The following is a 19,940-nucleotide window of genomic DNA, read 5'->3' on the forward strand; positions in this document are numbered from 1 at the left end:
ATAGATAATAACATAGTGCCACGAATGAATCTAACAGATAGTATTCAATATATGATTACAAGCTCCAATAGAGTCAGACATCAGGGTCTCAAACGTTCATAAGAACTACGAATTACTGATAGTGCGAACGTCTCGATGAACTGCACAGTGTAGCGTACGATAGGCGATAACGATAGCAGAAACGAAGACCGCTACTGAAGAAAAAGAAATGGCCACGAGGCCTATGTTGCCGAGATTAACTCGGCTCGGTCGCCTAGGAAACCAAGGCGCATGCGTAGTGCCGTGTGGCAGCGGCAGAAGGCAGTCGGCGCCCGACTAGGAACGACGTGCCTGCAACTGCGGTAAGCGGAACCGATTTTTTTTTCTTTTGCACTAATAAGCCTAATGTTGTGTTTGCGAGCATGGTTACGCTGCTTCGGTTATCAGAAAAATATGTACGCATTGGTGTAAAGGAGGGAGGCAATGCAATTTCGCTCGGAAGTGCTGAAAAACGCTTTCGCTGCTGAGTTTGGTAACACTAGTGATTGCCTTTATATCAAACACGTAGACTCTTTTCTATCCGATGGCGTCGCCTCACTGTACGCCACAATGGCGCAAGTGTGTCATTTGTAAGCCGCAGGATTTTAAGGCGACAGAGTCTTTCCTGCTTGAAAAGCTTGCATCTAAAGCGTGTAAATTGACTGACTTTAGGAAAATGTTCTCGTCGAAGATGTTTAGTTAGTGCCTACAGTGACTGGTAGCGAGAAGAAAAAGAAAAGAGTAGCTGAAACAATATGCAGCTGTCGTCATATTTAACCCGAGCCCGCCTTGAGCGCATACTTCTGCTTCACCGGTGGACTGTGCTCGACATTTCTCCTTGGGGTACCTTTAATGTGCTAACGCCTAATCCGTCTTCCTTCCGAAGCATTCAGTTTTCGTTTCATCGGTTGAATTGGTTTGATATGTGGCCTAAATGCCACAGCTGTGATCAGCCCCGACAGCGGGAATCGTACGCAGATTTCTGGCTCGCCGATCGTGATTGCTTGACTTCACTAACTCGACGTTTATCATTCCTTCGACTTCAGTTCCGTTTTGCGTCAGCTATGAGCGCGCAAAGAGAAATGCGGTTAGCTCGAACTTGGAGCCACGGAAGTTTCCGAACTTTCTTATCGGAGCCGCACGATATACTATGGTGGCCGGGGTGTTTATGTGCGACGAGTTTGATGCAACGAGGCACGAGGGTGTTGTTTACTTGCTTATTTCGGTCGGTTGTGTCAAGTATTAACTAATGCGAATTTGTTCGCGTCTGTCGCAGCTATCAATATTGACACGCGAGCGTTCCTTCGCTTCTGAACGGGGGCCGCTTCCATATCGAAATGTCCTTATTAGATTATCGCTCTATACGCAAGAGGCGATAGCCGCGTTCGGAACTTTCGGAATGTTGTCGCCAATTCGATAGCGAGACATGCTTAAGATTACACGTGCACGTTCAGAACGAGCTGCATACGCGCGAGCCGTGGTCGGAGAGGTCACCGGGTCGAGCGTACAGCTGGTGGCCCTAGTGCTTGAGACGTCATGCTGATGCTTCGAGAGAAAAGAAAAAAAAAATAATGGAGAGCGGTTTGCTGTTCCAGCAGCGTGCATACCCCCCGATTGCTTTCTACCGTCTGCTTTATTTGCGGGTCGGTACGGTGGCTCGCTGGTGAGCTATCGTTCCACCGCAAATGAAAGACAGAGAGATAGAAAGCGAGTATTTAGTTACAAAGCACGCTTCGCTGAGGTTCATAGATGACGCCGAGCCTGGCTATGCCGAGCTATGCCAGATAGGGTATGTAGGTAATTTTTTGAAATGTCATCTACAAGAAGTGTGACTTCTCTACTACGTGGCTACATTCATATCATCATAAGTTTTTATTCAGAGGGATGTATCGACCAACCTTCCTCGGTGGCCACTGATATGAGAGGCTTGTACCGTCAGCTTGAGACGGCTTCGTCGCTGATCTACGTTGCAGCATGCGAAGGAAGGACACTTCGCTTCTACCCTCCAGGGTAGCTGTTGCTTCTACCCTCCAGGGTAGCTGTTTCGGTCAGTCTGCTATCGCTGAATAACGAACATGTTGAGCCAAGGTATAAAAAAAAAAAACACTATCGAGGCGTCCCCGCTGCGCACGCGGTCTCTCATAACTACAAGAACAACAATAACAATAACAGACACGGGGCAGATCTGGTGAAGCTCAGAGTTCTCTCAAGCGACCACAGAGTTTACGGCTTCAGGTGCAGTGCTAGGACTGCCCCAGTTCCACCAGAGCTGTCCAATAGAGCACTTCACAAGAAAAAGCAGTCCGCCAAAGCGGTTCACCGGGGAAATCGGAGCTCGCCGTAGTGACGTCAGCACTTTCGAACGCGTGGGTTCGGCTGGGCCGAACAGCGTATACAGAGTCGATATCCTTGGACGGAGCGCGGAACACGGTTTTCCGCGGAGATATTGCACATTGGCGCCACGTGGCACTTTGGCTGTTTTCAAGACACCCTGCAAAACACAGAGAACAGAAAAAAGAAAGAGCCAGTTGAGCAACACATTGTGACGATGACGAAGACTGCGTCACGGACACTTTTATAGACTATCTGCAAAAGTCAAGCCCCCTCTGCTCCCCCCTTTGGGCGTTCTCCTTTGTGTGTACAAGGTCGTGGGTTTGTTTTCCGGCCTCAGCGGCCGTACACACGTTGGCATCCATCTAACGAAAGTAACGCGTAACTACAACAAGGGGAAAGTATACGGGTTCCATTGAATAACTGCATTGTGTTCCGAGTATCGAAGCGGTTATTTCCATCTTTCCGAGGATCACTCTACCTATTGAGTTAGCTATAGCCACGCAGGAAGCTAGCAAGTGATATTGTCACGTTGTAGTGACCGTCAAGGACACAGTAGGAAAACTGTAAATGGCTAAACTTGCTTTTATTGGGCGAACTTATGCCCGCAAAAGCAAGTGACAATGAAACCACAACGAAAGCGTCGGCTTTTATGCATGAGTCATCGACGGTTCCAGAATAATCGCTAGTGCCCGCGTGTCTTTCGGAAAGTGCTACACAATTCGCGTCGCGCTTACTATCAGATTACACAAGGTTCGGGGACAAAAGACAACTGATTGTACCAACGATAACTTTCGAGAAACTTCCGATACATGCAGGCGCGTCATGGGCTGAGCGATAACGTTTAAGCTTTGTTGGCCGCTGCAAAACCGGTCACTCGAGGAGGATAAACAGCTACACGTGTCATTATGACTATAGGACAACTTTATTGAAACTCCACACATTACTTTCGCAACAGCACCGAATGCTGCCTTTTACCCTTTCGTTTGGTCAGCAGCGATAGGTTTTCTAGACGATTCACGCGTTGTTTGGTACATCTGGAGACGTTAATTCAACTGGTACTTCTCCCGAGGGTATTATAGCGATAATCAGAGTAACTGGCGGTATCTGCGGGATGCGATATGTGAGATAAATTTCGAAAGCCATTCGTATTACGGCATCATTTGTTGATATGCAATGTTTGCCATGCACGTCGCGAAGCACCGAACAAAAATATTGGCGCAGACAGCTGCAGCAACGCCATCGAAATCGAAGGCGTGGCACGTTGCTTCACCAGAGACCTATGTCACACGTGTACGAGCTTATGAGTCGGCCCCTGGCCTCCGAGATCGCACCGATGCCCCGTTGCAATCTCGGAGGCCACGGTCGGCCGATCCTGCTTATTGTAACCGCCGTGCTCCGCGTCAGATAGCTGAACATTGCAGTGCTCAAGCCACACGAAGCTGTCGTCACCGCGATAGTGGTAGTGACATGAGTAAATTAAGGAATATGGGAAAAGCCAAGGTGCTATTACAGAAACGCGAGTAGAGGTTCTTCGATTCCGATGCTGCAATAAAGAAGGTGGGGGGCGGAGGGTGGGGCTAAATGTTTGCCCGAAAAGCAAACAAAATGTGGGAAGATGATTTTTAATGTTTAGGAACAGGCTCATCTTAGGAAGAGCGCGAGAAAATGGGACACGCGAGGAGACGCAGCACGGCCCGTTTTATGGCGCTCAAAATTTCAACGGCAAACAAGCGAAAAAAAACGCCTACGCAATGCAAGAATTAGACAGGACGAGGCGCTAGACTTACAATTAACTATGCGTTTATTTTTGAAGAACGTACCGCACAAGAAAGGCTGCAAAATTAAGATAAATATATTATGTCTGCTTTCAGATACTGTTGTTTTGCGTCAAATGGTGTTGCGCACGAGCTATATATTCTTGTGTGGCTTTTTTTTTTTTTTTTTTGGTAAGCTTAGATGTCGTCCTTCTTACTCCCTCCCTCGAGTACGCGCCTTTCTCGTTCATTTCCAGTTCTTTTTTTTTTTTTTTTTTTAATGCGCACCGACTCGCCAAGCAAGAAACGAATCAACACAAATTCGCTCAGCTCGCAATCACACTTTGAACAGAGTAAATCAGTTCTACGGAATCCCACAAGGTAGAGGGAGTGTTGCGAAAGCAAAAAGAAAAAAAAAGTCGTGTACCCGAATGTAACACGAAGCTACAGATGAAACCTTTACGGGTTTCTTAGAAAGTTTGGCAGTTGATTAACAATTATATCGTCCTGGTCCGGGACTGGAACCCGGGCCCAACTACCCTGGAAAGGCGTTGGCCCCGCGTTCGAACCCCGGACCAGGCCGAATTGCTTATCAATTGCGAAGCTTTCTCCGACATGAAATTTGTCACGTCACGACAATTTGTGCCCCCCTTTCATCGTGCTGGGGCAGCAAGCATCCTTGTCCGACCGCACTGACAGACACGAAGCATCAAGTAGAACTCACGAAGCATCAAGTTGGTTCATGCTTGAATGTGTAAAGAGCAAGGCTCAAAGATCAGGACAGAAAAAGAACAGGCGCTGGTCCTGTCGTTTGTGTCCTTCTTCTGTGCTGATCTTTGAGCCCTGCTCTTTACACATTCAAACAAAGCATCAAACCGAGCACATACCCTCCGAAGTGTGGCAAGTCGTCGAGGAGCAGGCACGACGAGTAGAAGCTGGCGTCGAACGGGGGCAGGGGCTGCTGGTCGAGGGGCAGCGGCGGTGCCTCGTCGGCCGAATCCTCTCGCGAGCTCAACGAGTCCCCCAGGTGGCCCAGCGCGCGCAGGTCGCACATGTTGAGCGTGGCCAGGGGCTCCTGGATGTCGTCGTCGGTCTGGTCCATCGAGGACGTCCGCTGCTGCAGCGGCACGGGAACCTCCAACGAACACTGCTGTCCTGCGGGCAGGGAGTGGTACATCGCCCACGCTATTATGCGGGACTCCAACCTCGATGTTGCGGTTGTGCAGGAAACGCATGAGTGAGAAGGTGCGGAAATAACCGGAGCAGGCGTTTCCTCGAACTGCATATCTAAGCTTGTTTATGGTCACGTTGCCGGAAATGAAGCCATTAATCCGCTGTATACACCTATGCCTTATTCGCGGTCCTAGCCCCAGGTCCATCATCTTGAAATTTGGTCATGCGATATGGTATGTACGCACTTGGGGAAACTCGACGGCGGAACTTTGGATACCCCCTTTCGTGTTCTTCTAAGAGGGCCCTGAAGGACACTAATTGAGCGTGGTTTTCCGAGGCTGTCAGTTCAAGGAAATAGGCCCAGGAAAATCACCCGAATCGTCATAGTGGCCCGATTGCGAAGGCATTCTGCCGAGAACGACGTCTCGACTTTGAGTCCCAGCCACATCGGCCACGTTTCAATGAGCGTAGACTGAAAAAAACGTTTTATGCAGGGTGCTGCACTGGGGTGGCTATTTCAGGCAAACCAAATTAGTTACCTAGTCCATCGTCAATGTTACCGGAGGATATTTCGGAATGTGCACACTTTCTTTTAAAGTTTTCATTTTCATTTTGCATTATATAGTTGCCACACATTGCGCTACGGTGGCAATCTCAGTTGCCTTGCACGTAACGAGTTTTCGTTCTGTATGGCTGCCGTATTGAGACAGGAAGAAGCCAGGAAGTGCCAAAACGTGAGCTCACCCCCTATGGACGTGAAGTGGACGTCCGAGCGCGGCACTTCGAGCAGGACGCTGGTCGTGGGGCTACGGGGAAGGCAGGTCTCCGTGAATGAACTCGTCCGGAACAGAGGAATCGGGTAACCTTGAGGGTGGAGCCTGCGCCGACGTGGATTCGACTGTTAGAACTCGTGCTTGGGTTTCTTACGTAAAAAAACTGTGCCTGCGTTCACATTACACGTATTGTAAACTGGTTTACACCTGTAAGGGTACTTTCTGTGTCTAACTCACGCTATTACACCCTTACAACTGAAAAGCGTGAGTTGTACACTCTAAAAACAGTTTGCACCCTTTGGGGTGTATATTTGTCCCACAACAATAATCGTCATCTGCCTTGCTTGCGTTTCCTTTCTTGAAAACTCGGCGATCGCTACTTCCCTGTCGAGAATGCTGCGTCACACTGATAACGCGCATGCCGTTCGTGACTGGGAAGTACCGGGCTCGCAACGTTAAAAAAAGGAAAAGCGAGCAAGAAAGATGACGATTATCGTTGTGGGACAAATATACACCCCAAAGGGTGCAACTGTTTTTAGAGTGTAGACCCATTTACACCTTTAAGTGTGTTTTCTGACTAACTCACAGACTTAAACCCTTAAGGGTGAAAGGGTGTGAGTTATAGAACGATTTGTACCCTTAAGGGTTTTTCTGTCTCTAATTGACGCCCTTACACCCTTGCGGGTGAAAGGGTGTGAGAACCTTGAGGGCACTTGAGTGTGCGAATTGGTTTACATGCAGTACACTCCTGCACGACTTACGTTGGTCAAGTCACTAGACGCTATGTAAGTATATATATATGCACTGTGCTGGTTCTATGGCTACACTGAGTAGCCACATAGTATACCAGTATAGCATGCGGCGCTCCACGTCCACAATAATGCAAATAATGATACTCCCATGACACACTTCACAATGCGAGGTGTTGATGGGAGCCCGATCAAGAGCCCCGCTTTCATTCACATTCTTGCAAACTGCGCTGTTGAACTGCAGCCTGCGCTCTTCCCTCTCAATCTTCTTGCTCTCGTCCCGCCATTACGTGCGCAGTTTTTAAAACTGCAACTGTACCGAACTTGCTCCAGCTGTCCATACATTTGATGGGATTTTTGTTGCTCGACAAAAAGTCTGAGGACGTTATATTGGGCCCTTCGCGGGACTAAATCTAGATTTCATCGCCTGACTTTAATAAAAAGTACGGGCCTGGACTCTAGGCTTTGAGTAGATTGGCTTGTTGCTTGTCTTTTTTTTTTTTTTTCATCTTCCTTCTGTCGTCATCGTCCCCTATAATGGCCTCTTTATTTGTCCCTTTCCTTTTCGTCATCGTAGAGTTGCTGCTATGAGGAATATAGCACCTCGATCAGGGACGACCTCTCTGCGCTTCGTATCATTAAACTTTTTTTTTCTCTCTCTCTCTCTATTGTTGCTTAAAATTACGGCGCTTGGTAATGCTTTACGGAGTTGTAGATGTGCACAAACCGTTTTGTGATGCTTCGCAATATCTTTGGACAGTTTACGCTTTCCTGCTGTGGGTGCTTGCTGGTGGCACAACCTCCGTTCTGTAATGTGCACTGGCCAATCCAGAAGTCGGGGCAGTGCCGACCTATGCATCGGGGCCAAACCCAAAGGCCGCGCGATTCGCGTTACATGCCGACTCAGACCATAGCATTCCTATAGACTATACTATAGACTATAGTATTCCTATAGAACAACGCCAGTAAAAAAAGGATAACATAGAGTATACAAATAGTGTCGTGTGCGGAACAGTGGTCTCATTTCATGTACACGCGGTATACTCACTTGTCGTCCGAGAGTCCCGGACTGCGGCCGTAGCGGCTGTTGGGTGACGAGCGGCAACGGATGTCGTTGTCGCTGTGGCTCAGCTGGAGCGCCCTCGACGCTGGACCTGCAGCCCGCAGACACGAAACCAGAGCGCGAGCTGTTAGGTGCAACGAGCAAGCAAAATCAAATCGAATCAAATCTTTATTTTCCACCATGTACGTTACAGATGGAGAACAACGTAAAAAAAAGCTGCCAGTAGGCGGCTTGACGAGTCCGCAGCCCCACGTAATGGCGCGCGTTTTCCCATTTAAGGCTTTCGCATTACGCGGTATGTTGTTTTTTCATCCACTTTAATTTCCATTAATTTATCGTTTCCTTATTTTCATTTATTAAGCACAAGTAATTTTCCCTATGTTGTCCTTGGTGTCAGTGTTTGTTGGCTTCTTATGATATGCCTAATAAAAATCGGGCACCTCGGTTAAACCCCTTCCTTCTCGTTTATTACATAACGAGGGTCTCGAATCCAGCAGCACTGATGCCTTCAGGTAGCATGTGTGGGCTCATTGACCGGTTGCCTTCCCCCAAAAAGATCACGTTCTCTTGACGCCTGCGGCAGAAAGGATGTTCCACATCCGCCGCCAAGGTTTGAGTGGTGGTGCTGGCTAACACTCCCAGGGTTCTACTAGGAAACATAAATACCCAAGAAGTGGATGGGGAAACGGCGTCGCGGTAGCTCAATTGGTAGAGCATCGCACGCGAAATGCTAAGGTTGTGGGGTCATTCCTCGCCTGCGGCATGTTGTTTTTTCATCCAGTTTTATGTCCAATAATTTATAGTTTCTTATGATATGGCTAGAGGGATGTACCTCATTCCGACCTCTCTGCCTTTCGTGTCAATAAACTTTCTCTCTCTCTCTCTCTCGCTGGCGCCTCACCTGGTCGGTAGCAGCACTCGTTGACGGAGCTGGCGCCGGGAGACCGCCCGATGCCGCTGTCCGCATGTTCCAGCTTGGGTCGATCGCGTAACGCATAGGCCGGCTGGAGGCAGGAATCCAGACAGCTGTCGGCCATGCCGGTGTTGCCGCTGCTTGCGGAATCAGGGTCGTTCTCGCTGCGTATCTGTGGAACGACGTGCAACGTGCTTCGGTGAGTCCGTCATCCACAATGTTGATTCTTTAACGGCGGTGTAACCCGAGGCTATCTGTCAAATTCGGTATTCGTCTCACGCCCTCATGCATCCGCGTACTCAAGTCCGACAGTCGAAGCTGGTGTCTCCCTATATAGCGTATCTCGCACTTCGGGGTCAGAGTATCCGCTCAACCAGTGGGAATCGATCAATCATTCGATAAATTTATTTATTTAGATTAGATTATGGGTTTTTACGTGCCAAAACTGCTTCTGATTATGAGGCACGCCGTAGTGGGGGCCTCCGGAAATTTGGACTACCTGGGGTTCTTTAACGTGCACCTAAATTTAAGTACACGGGTGTTTTCGCTTTTCGCCCCATCGAAATGAATTTATTTATTTATTTATTTATTTATTTATTTATTTATTTATTTATTTATTTATTTATTTATTTATTTATTTATTTATTTATTTATTTATTGACTGATGTATTACCTGACTTATTGTCCGAAGAAATGCTCTAATAATTGGTTGATTTTACGAAATATTGCCAAATAACGAATTCCCTGAGGAATAGCGTGGTTGAATATAATCCCCTGGAACACTCCCTGATCGATTCATTCTTAGATAAACTGCCCGAATTAACTATTGATTCAGTAATGCTTAACGTGGTAAAGCGACATTTTGCCTATGTGACAAGTCTTAATTGGAGGGATTTCCGGATTAATTTTGGCCACTTGGATTACCCTAACCTGCACATGACGAACGACAGAGATGGTTCTGCACACCGATCCTATCGTAGTACAGTCGCTGCGATCAGGCAGTTGAACCGGCGACCTCTTTTTCTGCAGAACAATTACGCGATAGCCGTCTAGAACAAGGCGGCTGGTAAACGCTGCACCAAGCCAATGCATGTTACGTAACAATCCGTTAATGCTATGGCAACATTACGAGCTCGGCCGCAACAAGACCGGCCACAGAGGACGCCACTGTGCGATCACGCTTAAGGTCCCGAGATTTAAAAAAAAAGACAAAAAAACTTGTTTTATGTAGGGGCCTTACTCACGCTTAAAAGTTTGATGCTTTCATTTCCCTAATGGCCCTCAAGGTTTCATCGTTTCTAAATCAAATACAGTCGGCGTGGCGAGTCGTGGCTAAACTGGGGTCCACGACGAGAGGGACTAAACCGTGGTCCAGGACCACGGTTTAGTCACTCTCCATTTGCACGAAACGCTGTGTGGAATTGAAGGCCACCGTAATGCATAACACCACCGACATCACGGGACAAAAAAAAAAAAAACGCATTTGTTTCCAAATTTGCTACAAGGTTTGCCATTCTTATAGAGCAAGAAATCGCAAGTCAGCTCGCGTGCAATTCATCACGCAGCTCATGCGTTTTGAAACATGGTCTTTTTTTTTTCACTTTCGTTCAGAACAGCTGGCTAGTATTATTGTAGCTTTTGCTTGTAGGCCTATAACTCGTCTGCTACGATCCGCTGGCCCGCTCATTCCAACTTTGTGGGTCCTGTCTGCACGTATTAGTGTCTGCCTAAACGCTGATTCTCTCTCTCTCTCTCTTTCGAACTCCCAGAAATAGAATCGCTTTTCTGCGTCAATGTGTGGCGTGCTTACTTTTTTTCTCGCTGTGTCTTCGTTGGAGAGATGGTTTTTATAGTGTTTCCGTAACGAGCTGGGGTCCGTGTACCTCTTGCAGCACCCGGGAACTTGGCAAGCGTACGGCTTCTGGAAGAGACCAGCACACACGGGCAGAAGTTAGGATACTAGAGTTTGACTAGAGCATAGCCAGATATATGGCAACTATCGTCGTAAAGAAATGAAGGGGGAAAAAATGAACGACTCGTAGGCTTCTCAGTCGCACTCCTTCCTTGTAAAGGAAAAACAATTAACATTCGCCTCTCAGTTAGCGCTTGTCCTGGTATCCAAGAATAACTGAACTGCACAGAGGCCAAAGTATATTTCTTCTACGCGGAGTTCGACACCCTAGTATTCTGTTATAAGCCCGGGAGAATTAACGCAAAGCCCACAGTAGGTTCTACCCGTATCAGGGCTGGATCGAAGTTTCAGTTTTGAATAGTGTAGAATACCAGTTACTCATTAATTAATTACCGTGCTTAATAATTTCATTGAATTACCACTTTATTCTTTCTTGTACGAATCTGATCTCTGTGGCCAGAAATAAAGGTGAACACGAGTTGTTTTAACGTTTCTTGACGTCGGTTGTTGTTCGGGCTCTGTGGAGTTAGTTAAAAATTAAAACTAATTTCTGGGGTTTAACATCCCCTGGCGGCACAATGGGCTATGCGGGACTCCGTATAGTGGGTAGCTCCCGGATTATTTTGGCCACCTGGGTTTCTTTAACCTACTCTCAAGGCGTGGTACACAGGCGTTCTCGCATTCGATCTCAATCGGAATGCGATGCATCACAGTCGAGAATCGAACCTACGACCTCGTGCACAGCATCAGAACGCCATAGCCGCCAAGCCACAGCCAGTCCACTGGCTAGGCGTGTGACTTCTAAGACAACTACTGAACGAGCAGTAAAAGTAACGCTTAAGGCTAACGCTATACCAGGCAACGCGTCGAAAACGCGCCTCACCGTGTCCTGGTGGGTTCGTTGGTGCTTCGCGCGGTCCGAGGAGTTGCTGAACGCCTTGGGGCAGCCCGGGAACTGGCAGGAGTACGGACGCTCGCCCGTGTGCGACCGAAGATGGATCTTGAGGTTCTCCAGCCGGGAGAAGGCCTTCGTGCAGCCGTCGAACTGCGAACAGAGCGACACGCATGTTCGTACACACACACACAACAGAGCGAGAACTGGCCACTGCTCTCGCAGGTTTGCACTGCATCGACACCCAACTCCGTTTTCAGAGAGCTTCAGTATTGCCCCGCGGAGCACAGTTACTCTGCGCAGACAGATAACCAAAGAGTAATGTCGGGAAGTCAAAGAGGATAATCAGGAGTGAGCACGATTAACTACCCAACACTGGAGGTGGGTGAAGATGGAGGAAAGCATAAAATGGGGGAGAGAGGAGAGTTCAGGCGCGCTGCAGATGCAGACGACCTGGAATGTTCATCACTGCGTCAGAGGAGACCACATAGTCCGGTTGACTTCAGAAGCGGCAGCAGCGTTCGGAATTGTCGCTTCCTGCTGCTGCGACGCGTGAGGCATCGGTCCCAAGATCTCGCTCTCGAGCAAGATCTTCACGGCCTTTGTGAAGGTGTACGAGAGCGCGAAGAGTAAGCGTTCTCTTCTTGGGCGCGCGGCAGAATGAAGACCCTCTGTGCAGTAACACGAGAAGTTCTGGAGTGAAGGTCTAGGAACACTAATTAAAACTCTCGAGAATGTTAGTTAACCTTGAAACAAGCTGTTAATACATCTAAATTGTGTTGTCGGGAACACCTCTTTTTTTTATTTTTTTCTCGGAGTGCACATATCGGAGGACTTACACGAAATATTCGTAGCAGTTACGGATGCTGATGTTGGAAACACCTGCTATAGTGTGTCATATTTCCACCGTTGACCTCTTCGACTGGGACACCTGCTAGTATTCGTTGCCTAGTATGATCGTTGATTACTGTACGGTCCGAATAGTCATGCAGTTCACCTAGAAACTTATTTCTGTCGGCCTCGGTTTGTTTAAGCTAGTCGCTGCCTGTCTTGTTGCCGTGCGACTTCTGTAACTGTCGACAAAACGCAAGGAACACAGTCCCGATTTGTGCGCTTTCGTGTGTGTTTTACTCATGTAAACAATTGTTTTTTCAAGATTTCAAAACCTTGAAGTCGTATAAAATAAAATAAGAGCAGTTGAAAATGCATTCGTTAGTCTCTTTGGCTAGCTCCATGCAAAGCTACGGCGAACCAGAGAACAGGTAGTCTTCATTTCGGGTTGCTGGAGTGAGCCCACTTTTTACCGAAATTCGAACTCTGTGTTTGGAAATTTCGAATTGATTTGAGTCGCTCCTCCTAGTGGAACGACGCGAATAAATTGTTATTCGTTAACCAATATTGTCGTTAAACAAAATCTTTTTTTAACCCTTCTGGACTTTTTCGCGCTCCCATGCGAGTTTCGTTAATCAACCTTCGAGTTCCTGCACTTAACCTAAGTGCGAAGCGGCTTCATCAAGTCTGCTTTCTAATGACGTTTGCGGGTCTCCCTTCAACATGTGCGCCTCGATTATGATGCTGAAGCGGAAGCGGTTAAAGCTACAGCTCTGTTCCTGATACATCGGGCTGAGCGCCGGATGCGGAAACGTCTCTGCCATCAATCCGGCCGTCAAAACACGCGAGCCTCCAGACTGCACCCCTTTTGAACCACAACCGTCGTGAACCCACTCCCACCGCCCGACTGTCGTCGTCTCCGAAAACGCCACACCTAAACTATTCGTACGTGCAGCTTGTTAGCTACGCCATATGTGTTCCGCACTTCGAGTTCCCAGGCTCCGGGGACGCCGAGTCATCACTGGACGATATAGGAAGCGACCGCCTAGATGCGGGTGAGCCTCTACTCTCGCATGCATGCACATGCAAAACGCATTGCAGCCAGAGAGAGAGACAGAAAGAGAGAGAGAGAGAGAGCACCGCGTGCTCAGGCATGCGAAGTAACAACGTTACGCTCTCCAGACTTTCCCACCGTTTCGCTCCGTGAGAGTTTTGCCGCAAAAGCAAAACACGGAGCCCGAACTAGGATCGTCACCCCCGACTCCCCCGACATCACCCATGCACTACCCCCATCTCGCCCTGTTTAGGAACCTGGTGTTGCTGCTGCCACGACGCCCCCTGCGCGTAACGCGATACGACGCTGATCCCCCCCCCCCCTCCATCACCTCTTTTCGACGGGTCTGGGTGCTACACGCCGCCTTGTATGCTGGGAAGGGTGACGCGCCCAGCGGACCCAAAAGCGGTGCTTCGCATGCAATCGCTGCACAACAAAAATAATATAGGCAAACAGAGTGCGAAAGAAGGGGAAAGGGCTATTTGAAGAGCAGCAAACGAAACAAAAAAAGTATTCTTTGAGCGGTGGTCTTCCTTACGGGCAGAGTCAGTGGCTCTATTTACACGGCACCACTTTTATGGATCTCTTACACTCTGCTGGTTCTTGAAAAAATGAGGAGCGGGGGGGAGGAGATACGCGGGGAACCATTTCGTATCACGCGTCGTGCTCAAACCGTGATGAGTGTTTTATGGGCGAGGTTTGAGCTCCCGGCCCCTCGAGGCGTGAATTTCGGGTCCATTAAAAAACGCGGCACATGTGTGGTTCGGTGTGCGCGGTCCCGAAGGCGTTACATCTTCAGTAGCATCGACATTGCGCCTTCGTATTCCCGGTATGTTTTTGACATTGGCCTTTCTTTTTCCTCTTAATTAATTTTGGTTGTTGCGGTGCTTGAACCCACGTGGTGCGCTCGTTCAATGAACCTATAGTGCGCGCTCTGATGAACTCTTGTGAGCCTTTCCCGATACGCCAGGGTAGCTAAATCTCGCGTCCTTTCTTATATCGTGTCTTTGCCACACTAAAGCCAAGATAGCCGTTAAAGTTTATTTCGCCCCAGTTATTTGCGTTTTAATTGACGATGGTGTACCATGTGCACGCCTGTAACATGTACATCAGCGATTCAAACGCGATACTTGGAGCGCATGGCTGTCGGCGCTTTGATGCGTTACAGGAGGTGCGCTGAGGACGCCAAGCTGATGCATTGTGGTATATGATGAGCGCAAGTGCTTTTGCCCGGCGATCACCCAGCGCTCACTTGAGGCGCGAAAAGCACTCACTGGCTTCCACGCGCTGCGATTATCGCGCTTGAGTCGCTGTGCACTGTATATAGCATTTCCTGCGTAGGTCGAGACTTTGCAGAGGGTCTATTCTAAATCGTACGTTGAAATTTTATGCGCACACTTCCCCGAAACAGTTCTTATTGCTCTAACGATTTTCGTTTTTTTTTATGCGCTTGCTACTTCTCAAACATCATACTATCCAACGGTGTGCCAAGGGTCGCAGAAGTATAAAGCATCATTTCGTCCACAACCATTACATTTTCAGTCGTTCCTGGATGGGCTAGCAGTTAAAATGTTACGTAGGAAAGGCAAGGGAAATGCTATATACAGTTTCATTTACAGGCGCACCGTAGCATTGATCAGAACGAACAGTCCGCGCAAGGTTGTGAAGGTGTAGATGTAAGGTCATCGGCGGCGTCGTTTTCGCTGCCATGGCATGGTAGGCCTCCTCTTAATCAGCAGGAACCGCGCTGAAAATTTGGGTCAGCTGGAGACAAATACAAACATCGTCACTGTCTCATGCAGCATGGCTGCCAGGAAAGGCTGAAGCAGTGAAGCAGCCTAGATTCAACATTTCCTGCGAGTTTTTCGCGGTGTTCTTCGCGAAACAGCTTCTCTTCCCGACACACGCTTACATACGTCCACTCTATCCCACTGAAAGTATAGCGTCACGAAATTTCCTGCATCTCCAGAATCATGAGAAGCGTAACGCTCTAGAACGGATTGAGAGCTTTGAATGATTCATTTTGTCGAATTTACAGAATGCGGTTTATATGCGAGATATTTTTACTGAAATGTCAGATGTGAAACAACAATCATTTCACGTATAGCATGAAAGTACACATCCAGACTCGAAAGATATGCCTGATGTAGAACACCGAAAAATGAAACAAATGAACCCTTCACTTGAATACATACTTGACAGCCTTACCAGGTACCCCGACGTCTACCTTTCAGCTCGTTTTACTAAATGATTTAGCACATATTGCTATTCAGTTTTGCAGTATAGTTAGAATCATGTGTGTTTCAAGATTAATGTTTGTGATATTTTTATCAGTTCTCTTTCTTTTGATGCACTATCTTCGCGCGAGCAACTGCGCACAGAGCACCTGAAGAGGTTACTCAGATATACCACACAAATTCCTGGAAGTCACTTACACAGGCCATGGAAAGCAAAGAGCCGCTGCTTTTGTAAAAGAGAAGCCGAACTGGCACTTGGACAGAAGAAGCGTAGCTGGGACGTACATTGTGCATGAGGAAGGGTAAGACAAGTACCTGATGATAGCCAGTGTTAGGTGGGGTAGAGGTTGTGGGTCACGTGGTCGAAACAACGTCCTCGCGATCTATGCCACGGCGCAGGATCTGTATGTGGTCGCTGGACAAACGACATTGCCACCTAAAACCAGTAGCATGGAAGACCGACAAAGATGTTAGCGCGCAACAGGGATCCGTGACACCGGGCCTCCTCCAGTCACAATGACGAAGGAGGTGGCTGCGCAGACAACGGTCAAACACAACGAAGTCTCGCAAGCGATAGTTTCGTCGATTCGGCCGCTGCCTGCTGCATTGCACGGCATATATCTCCAGCAGGTGTCCCTTGCTTGCTCCCCCCACTGAAAAGTGTTAGCGGGGTTCCCCATGGTGAACATATTTACGAGGAGGTCGCCAGGGACCTTATTGTAGCATGATGCTTCGAAGAAAGTCTAGTATGGTTACCACTGGAAGTAACTTCGCTTAGCATAAAGGAAACTTCCCTATACAAATACGAAATCATTCAAGTGCCAAAATTTCTTTCTGAGGAACGCAAGTTGTGTTCTCTTGTGGCATTATGAATGGAATAAGAGGACAACATTTCTTTACATGGCATGCCGCACATATCATTAGTTTGTTGAACCTTCATTGATAGATCATAGGCTCATCATGCCATCTTATTTGCATATGTACGCTACCTTTAGAACTGAGGTGCCATTCTGGACAGTCAGATTCCGCCATTTTGTAACATTCGCTATTTTGCCAGTTCTGCTCGTTGGCTAACACGGCAGCGACGCCCTCTGATCGGCTTGAAATGCCATGATGGCAGAAATTAGCAACATGGTAAATTTTTCTCAGAATCCAGATTAGCACCCCAGCATTGACATTCACAGTTGTCCTCGAGCTAATTGGCCCTGCCAGCCTTCTTGCGGGAAAAGGGGAATTAAGGAAGATGAGAATGAGGTGCCGCAGGCAACTTACTCACCGTGCATCGGTTGGGCTTCTCGCCGGAGTGTACGCGCATGTGTATGAGAAGCTTGTAGCGGGCGTTGAAGGGCCGGTGACGGCGTGGGCAGCCCTGCCAGAAGCACGTGTACTCGTCTCGGACCCGCTGGTCGATGTGGCACGACTCGATGTGACGCACCAGGCTCTCCTGCTCGTCGAACAGGGCCCGGCACTCGATCCACTGGCAGTCGTACGAGCGCGCCTGTTGTTGGATTTGCTGCTGCTGCTGTAAGACCTCGCCGCCCGTGGTCGAGTCGACCTCCGCGAGCTCGGCCGCGTCCGCCGACCCGGTGCTCTCGAAGCTCGAGTAGTTCGACGGCTGGCTGCTGTCCGAGGAGTACATCTTCTGGAAGGCTAGCTTCCGGGCCATGTGCTGGTCGTACGAAGGCGGCGGCGGCTTCTGCAGGTCCACGAGCAGAGACGCGACGCTGGGAAGGGGTTGAGTCGAGTCGACGACGGCCTCGCCGTACTCGACGACTCTCGACGCGGGGCCGGCGCCTTCTCTCGCGCCGTCGGCGACGACCGCCGCAGGTGGCACTCTGTCTGCTTCCTGCTGCTTGATGACGGCCAGGTTGTCCTCGGGTTCCAGGAAGTCGTAGTCCCTGAAGTCGGCCAGCTGGTCGACTTCGTCGATTGCCTGCAGGACGAGACCGGCGTTGTCGAAGGGAGAGCCGGGTTCTTCTTTGGCGGCCATCTTGAGGAGGGTAGGCGAGTAAGGCGTGCTTATTCGGTGCTGCGCGTTGCAGCGCGGGCTGGTGGGCCTAGCCGACAGGTGCCCGTACGCTCCCAGAGCTGCAGTCGCCGTCGCGAGGCTTGACGCTGACGAGACAGAGGAAGGACACCGGTTGCCATTGAGGTACGCCACAAGTGAGGTGGGTGAAGAGCGGATGATGGTGTTGAGGTCCATGCCGTCCGTGGATGTTGGAGATATGGACAGCGACCTCTTGCTCCGACGGCTCGTGAACGAAGAGCGAGCCGAGCTGCGGTTACTGGTGAAGGTGGACAACGTCGGAGAGGAACTCGTCATGGCAGACAGGTCCGAGCAGCTGGACCCGATGTCCGGCGCCATCCTGAGCTGTTCGTCGGCCTCGAAGAGTGCAGCCACAGGAGACTCTTCTTCTATCAGACTGCCAGTGGCTCTGCCAACGTCCTCTCTCGCGGCGGCGCCTTCTGGAAGAGGGAACCGGTGAGATTCGAGGCTGTTGTCGCTCCTGACCAGGGGCTCAGCTGGGCTGGCGGCGTCGAACACTTGGTCGTGCTGAACGAAGAGACCCAATGAGCTAAGGTCTTCGCAGAAGGGCTGCTTCTCAGTGACGAAGTGGTCTTTGACGTCACCAACTATGGCGTCTTGGGCGAAGAATTCTTCTTCCTGGAAGTCTGCGAAGCAGCCGAAGGCGTCTTCGGGGCTGGCCGAGTGAGGAACGGAAGCCGAGTGGCCCGAGGTGTACGAGGAGCAGGGGCTCGGCACGAAACAGCCCTGGGACGAGGCTATGGGGTCGTTGCCGCCACAGGAGGATAGGTCTCGAGCGCAGCAGTCCTGAGACGGCGACAGGTCGAGGTGCATTGCGGTGACCGCCTTGGACCGGGTCAGCCGGGCTCGAGGTCGGCTGCGCTCCGAAAAGCACTTGTGCGGCTGGTCCTGGACTGCGGATGGCATGCGACGAAAAACTCATGAGTATTTCTGTCAGTGCATAAGAGATTATCTATCTGTGAGGAGAATTACAAATTAGTGAAATTACATAGATTATAGCAAGGTGCAAAGCTTTCGAGATAACTGAATCGAAATCTAATGCAGGAATGAACGATTATCCAGGAAACGGCTTTGACGCGGCAATCTCTTTCCAGAACACAAAATTAGGCAGCAGTTGCTCATCTTGACCAAACGCGTCGCACTAGAATGTAAGCGTCATTGAACTGTCTGAAAGTGACCAATTGTTGAACATATAGCGAGAGAAAGCGTATCGAAGTGGAAATCAACGACTTTCATATTCTTATAATATTCAACTTGTACACATTTTCTACCACACCGCTGATGTTACAAACAATCATGCAAACATCCGAATCTTCGATGTTACGGTTGCGCCCTTTTGCCTAAACCGTCTTCACTAAAAGTGTGCGCTGCGTTTCCTATATCTCGGTGAGGCCCAGAAGGCGGCTGATTTGGCCTACGTTGTGCCGGCACTTGCTTTGACCTGCGGCATTGTTTAAAAGCGTTCCTGCGCTTTCCATCACCTGCAGGTATGGGTGAGCAAACCAGAAAAGTCGGTGAATTGCTATGGTTAGACATCTTGCTGCCGACTGACAAACTACGGCGTCGTATTTCCGTGGCTTCAACGTTTTCGTAGAGAATTGCAAAATCAGTAAATAAGCAAGCTTTGATCAGAATAACATTATATACCGCCACCATACTTACGTGTCAGTCCATGAGCATTATACGGTTCTGCAAAGGTGCTCCGCTGTAGGCGAACAGCGACAACACCCGAACCGGCACCAAACGCGGAAGTGCGTCAAACAGATCTGACCTCTTCGCGAAGTTCTCGAAGAGTCGCATGAACTCCGCGCTCGCCAACTTTTGGAACTCACAAAAAACACGGAACGAGTCTCGGCGCGCAAACTCCGCCCCCCAAGCCGGTGTCCCAATGCCGCTTCCGAGCAGCCATCGAGAAGGAAGCGGCCAATCCTTGCGTCGCTCGCTCATACACTGCTTCTTCGCCTTCTTCCTCCTTTCACCGCGTCGCATGTGCCGTCGCCTCCTTTTGTTTTATGATGCAACAGCGCGCGAACGCAGCGCATAGGAAGAGACGTTTCGGCTCACGACGACGACGGGTATACCACCGCGCGTGTCTGTGCGCATGAATGTGCGCGCGCGCGCGCTTCCTTGCACATGTGGTGTGCGTGCATGTGCTTCGATGTGTGTGTGTGTGTGTGTGTGTGTGTGTGT

At 49.4% G+C, this 19,940-nt stretch overlaps 2 protein-coding genes across 5 annotated transcripts in view; one reads left to right on the forward strand and one right to left on the reverse strand.

Moving 5' to 3' along the window:
- Positions 1-265: 265 nt before the first annotated feature.
- LOC126539240 (U11/U12 small nuclear ribonucleoprotein 35 kDa protein-like) overlaps positions 266-19,940 on the forward strand; it is a 118,375-nt gene continuing 98,700 nt past the window's right edge. For 3 of the 4 annotated variants that reach the window (XM_072285358.1, XM_072285360.1, XM_072285356.1), the window contains exon 1: positions 8,888-8,976. The gene's annotated coding sequence lies outside the window, so the exon portion shown is untranslated. Of the gene's footprint in view, positions 342-8,887; positions 8,977-19,940 lie in introns of those variants that run through there. The other variant, XM_072285357.1, reaches the window with a different exon arrangement.
- On the reverse strand, positions 1,868-18,623 carry LOC126539226 (uncharacterized). The gene is made up of 8 exons (XM_055075132.2): positions 16,980-18,623; positions 11,573-11,734; positions 10,588-10,698; positions 8,766-8,949; positions 7,850-7,955; positions 6,024-6,157; positions 4,994-5,261; positions 1,868-2,509 (listed from the first exon to the last, which is right to left on the reverse strand). The coding sequence occupies exons 1-8, from the start codon at positions 18,561-18,563 to the stop codon at positions 2,500-2,502; spliced, it is 2,559 nt and encodes an 852-aa protein (XP_054931107.2). The 5' UTR covers positions 18,564-18,623; the 3' UTR covers positions 1,868-2,499.

This window comes from Dermacentor andersoni, chromosome 11, assembly GCF_023375885.2.
Source record: "Dermacentor andersoni chromosome 11, qqDerAnde1_hic_scaffold, whole genome shotgun sequence".
In the NCBI taxonomy this organism is placed as follows: Eukaryota; Metazoa; Arthropoda; class Arachnida; order Ixodida; family Ixodidae; genus Dermacentor; species Dermacentor andersoni.

Bases quoted from the DNA above. Each gene is read 5' to 3' on its own strand.
- LOC126539226 (XM_055075132.2), bottom strand. From the start codon at position 18,563: ATGCACCTCGACCTGTCGCCGTCTCAGGACTGCTGCGCTCGAGACCTA. The intron at 10,699-11,572 runs GTGAGGCGCGTT...GGTCTCTTCCAG, and splicing joins AACGAACCCACCAGGACACG to AAGCCGTACGCTTGCCAAGT. The intron at 7,956-8,765 runs GTGAGGCGCCAG...TGCGGGCTGCAG, and splicing joins CGAGTGCTGCTACCGACCAG to GTCCAGCGTCGAGGGCGCTC.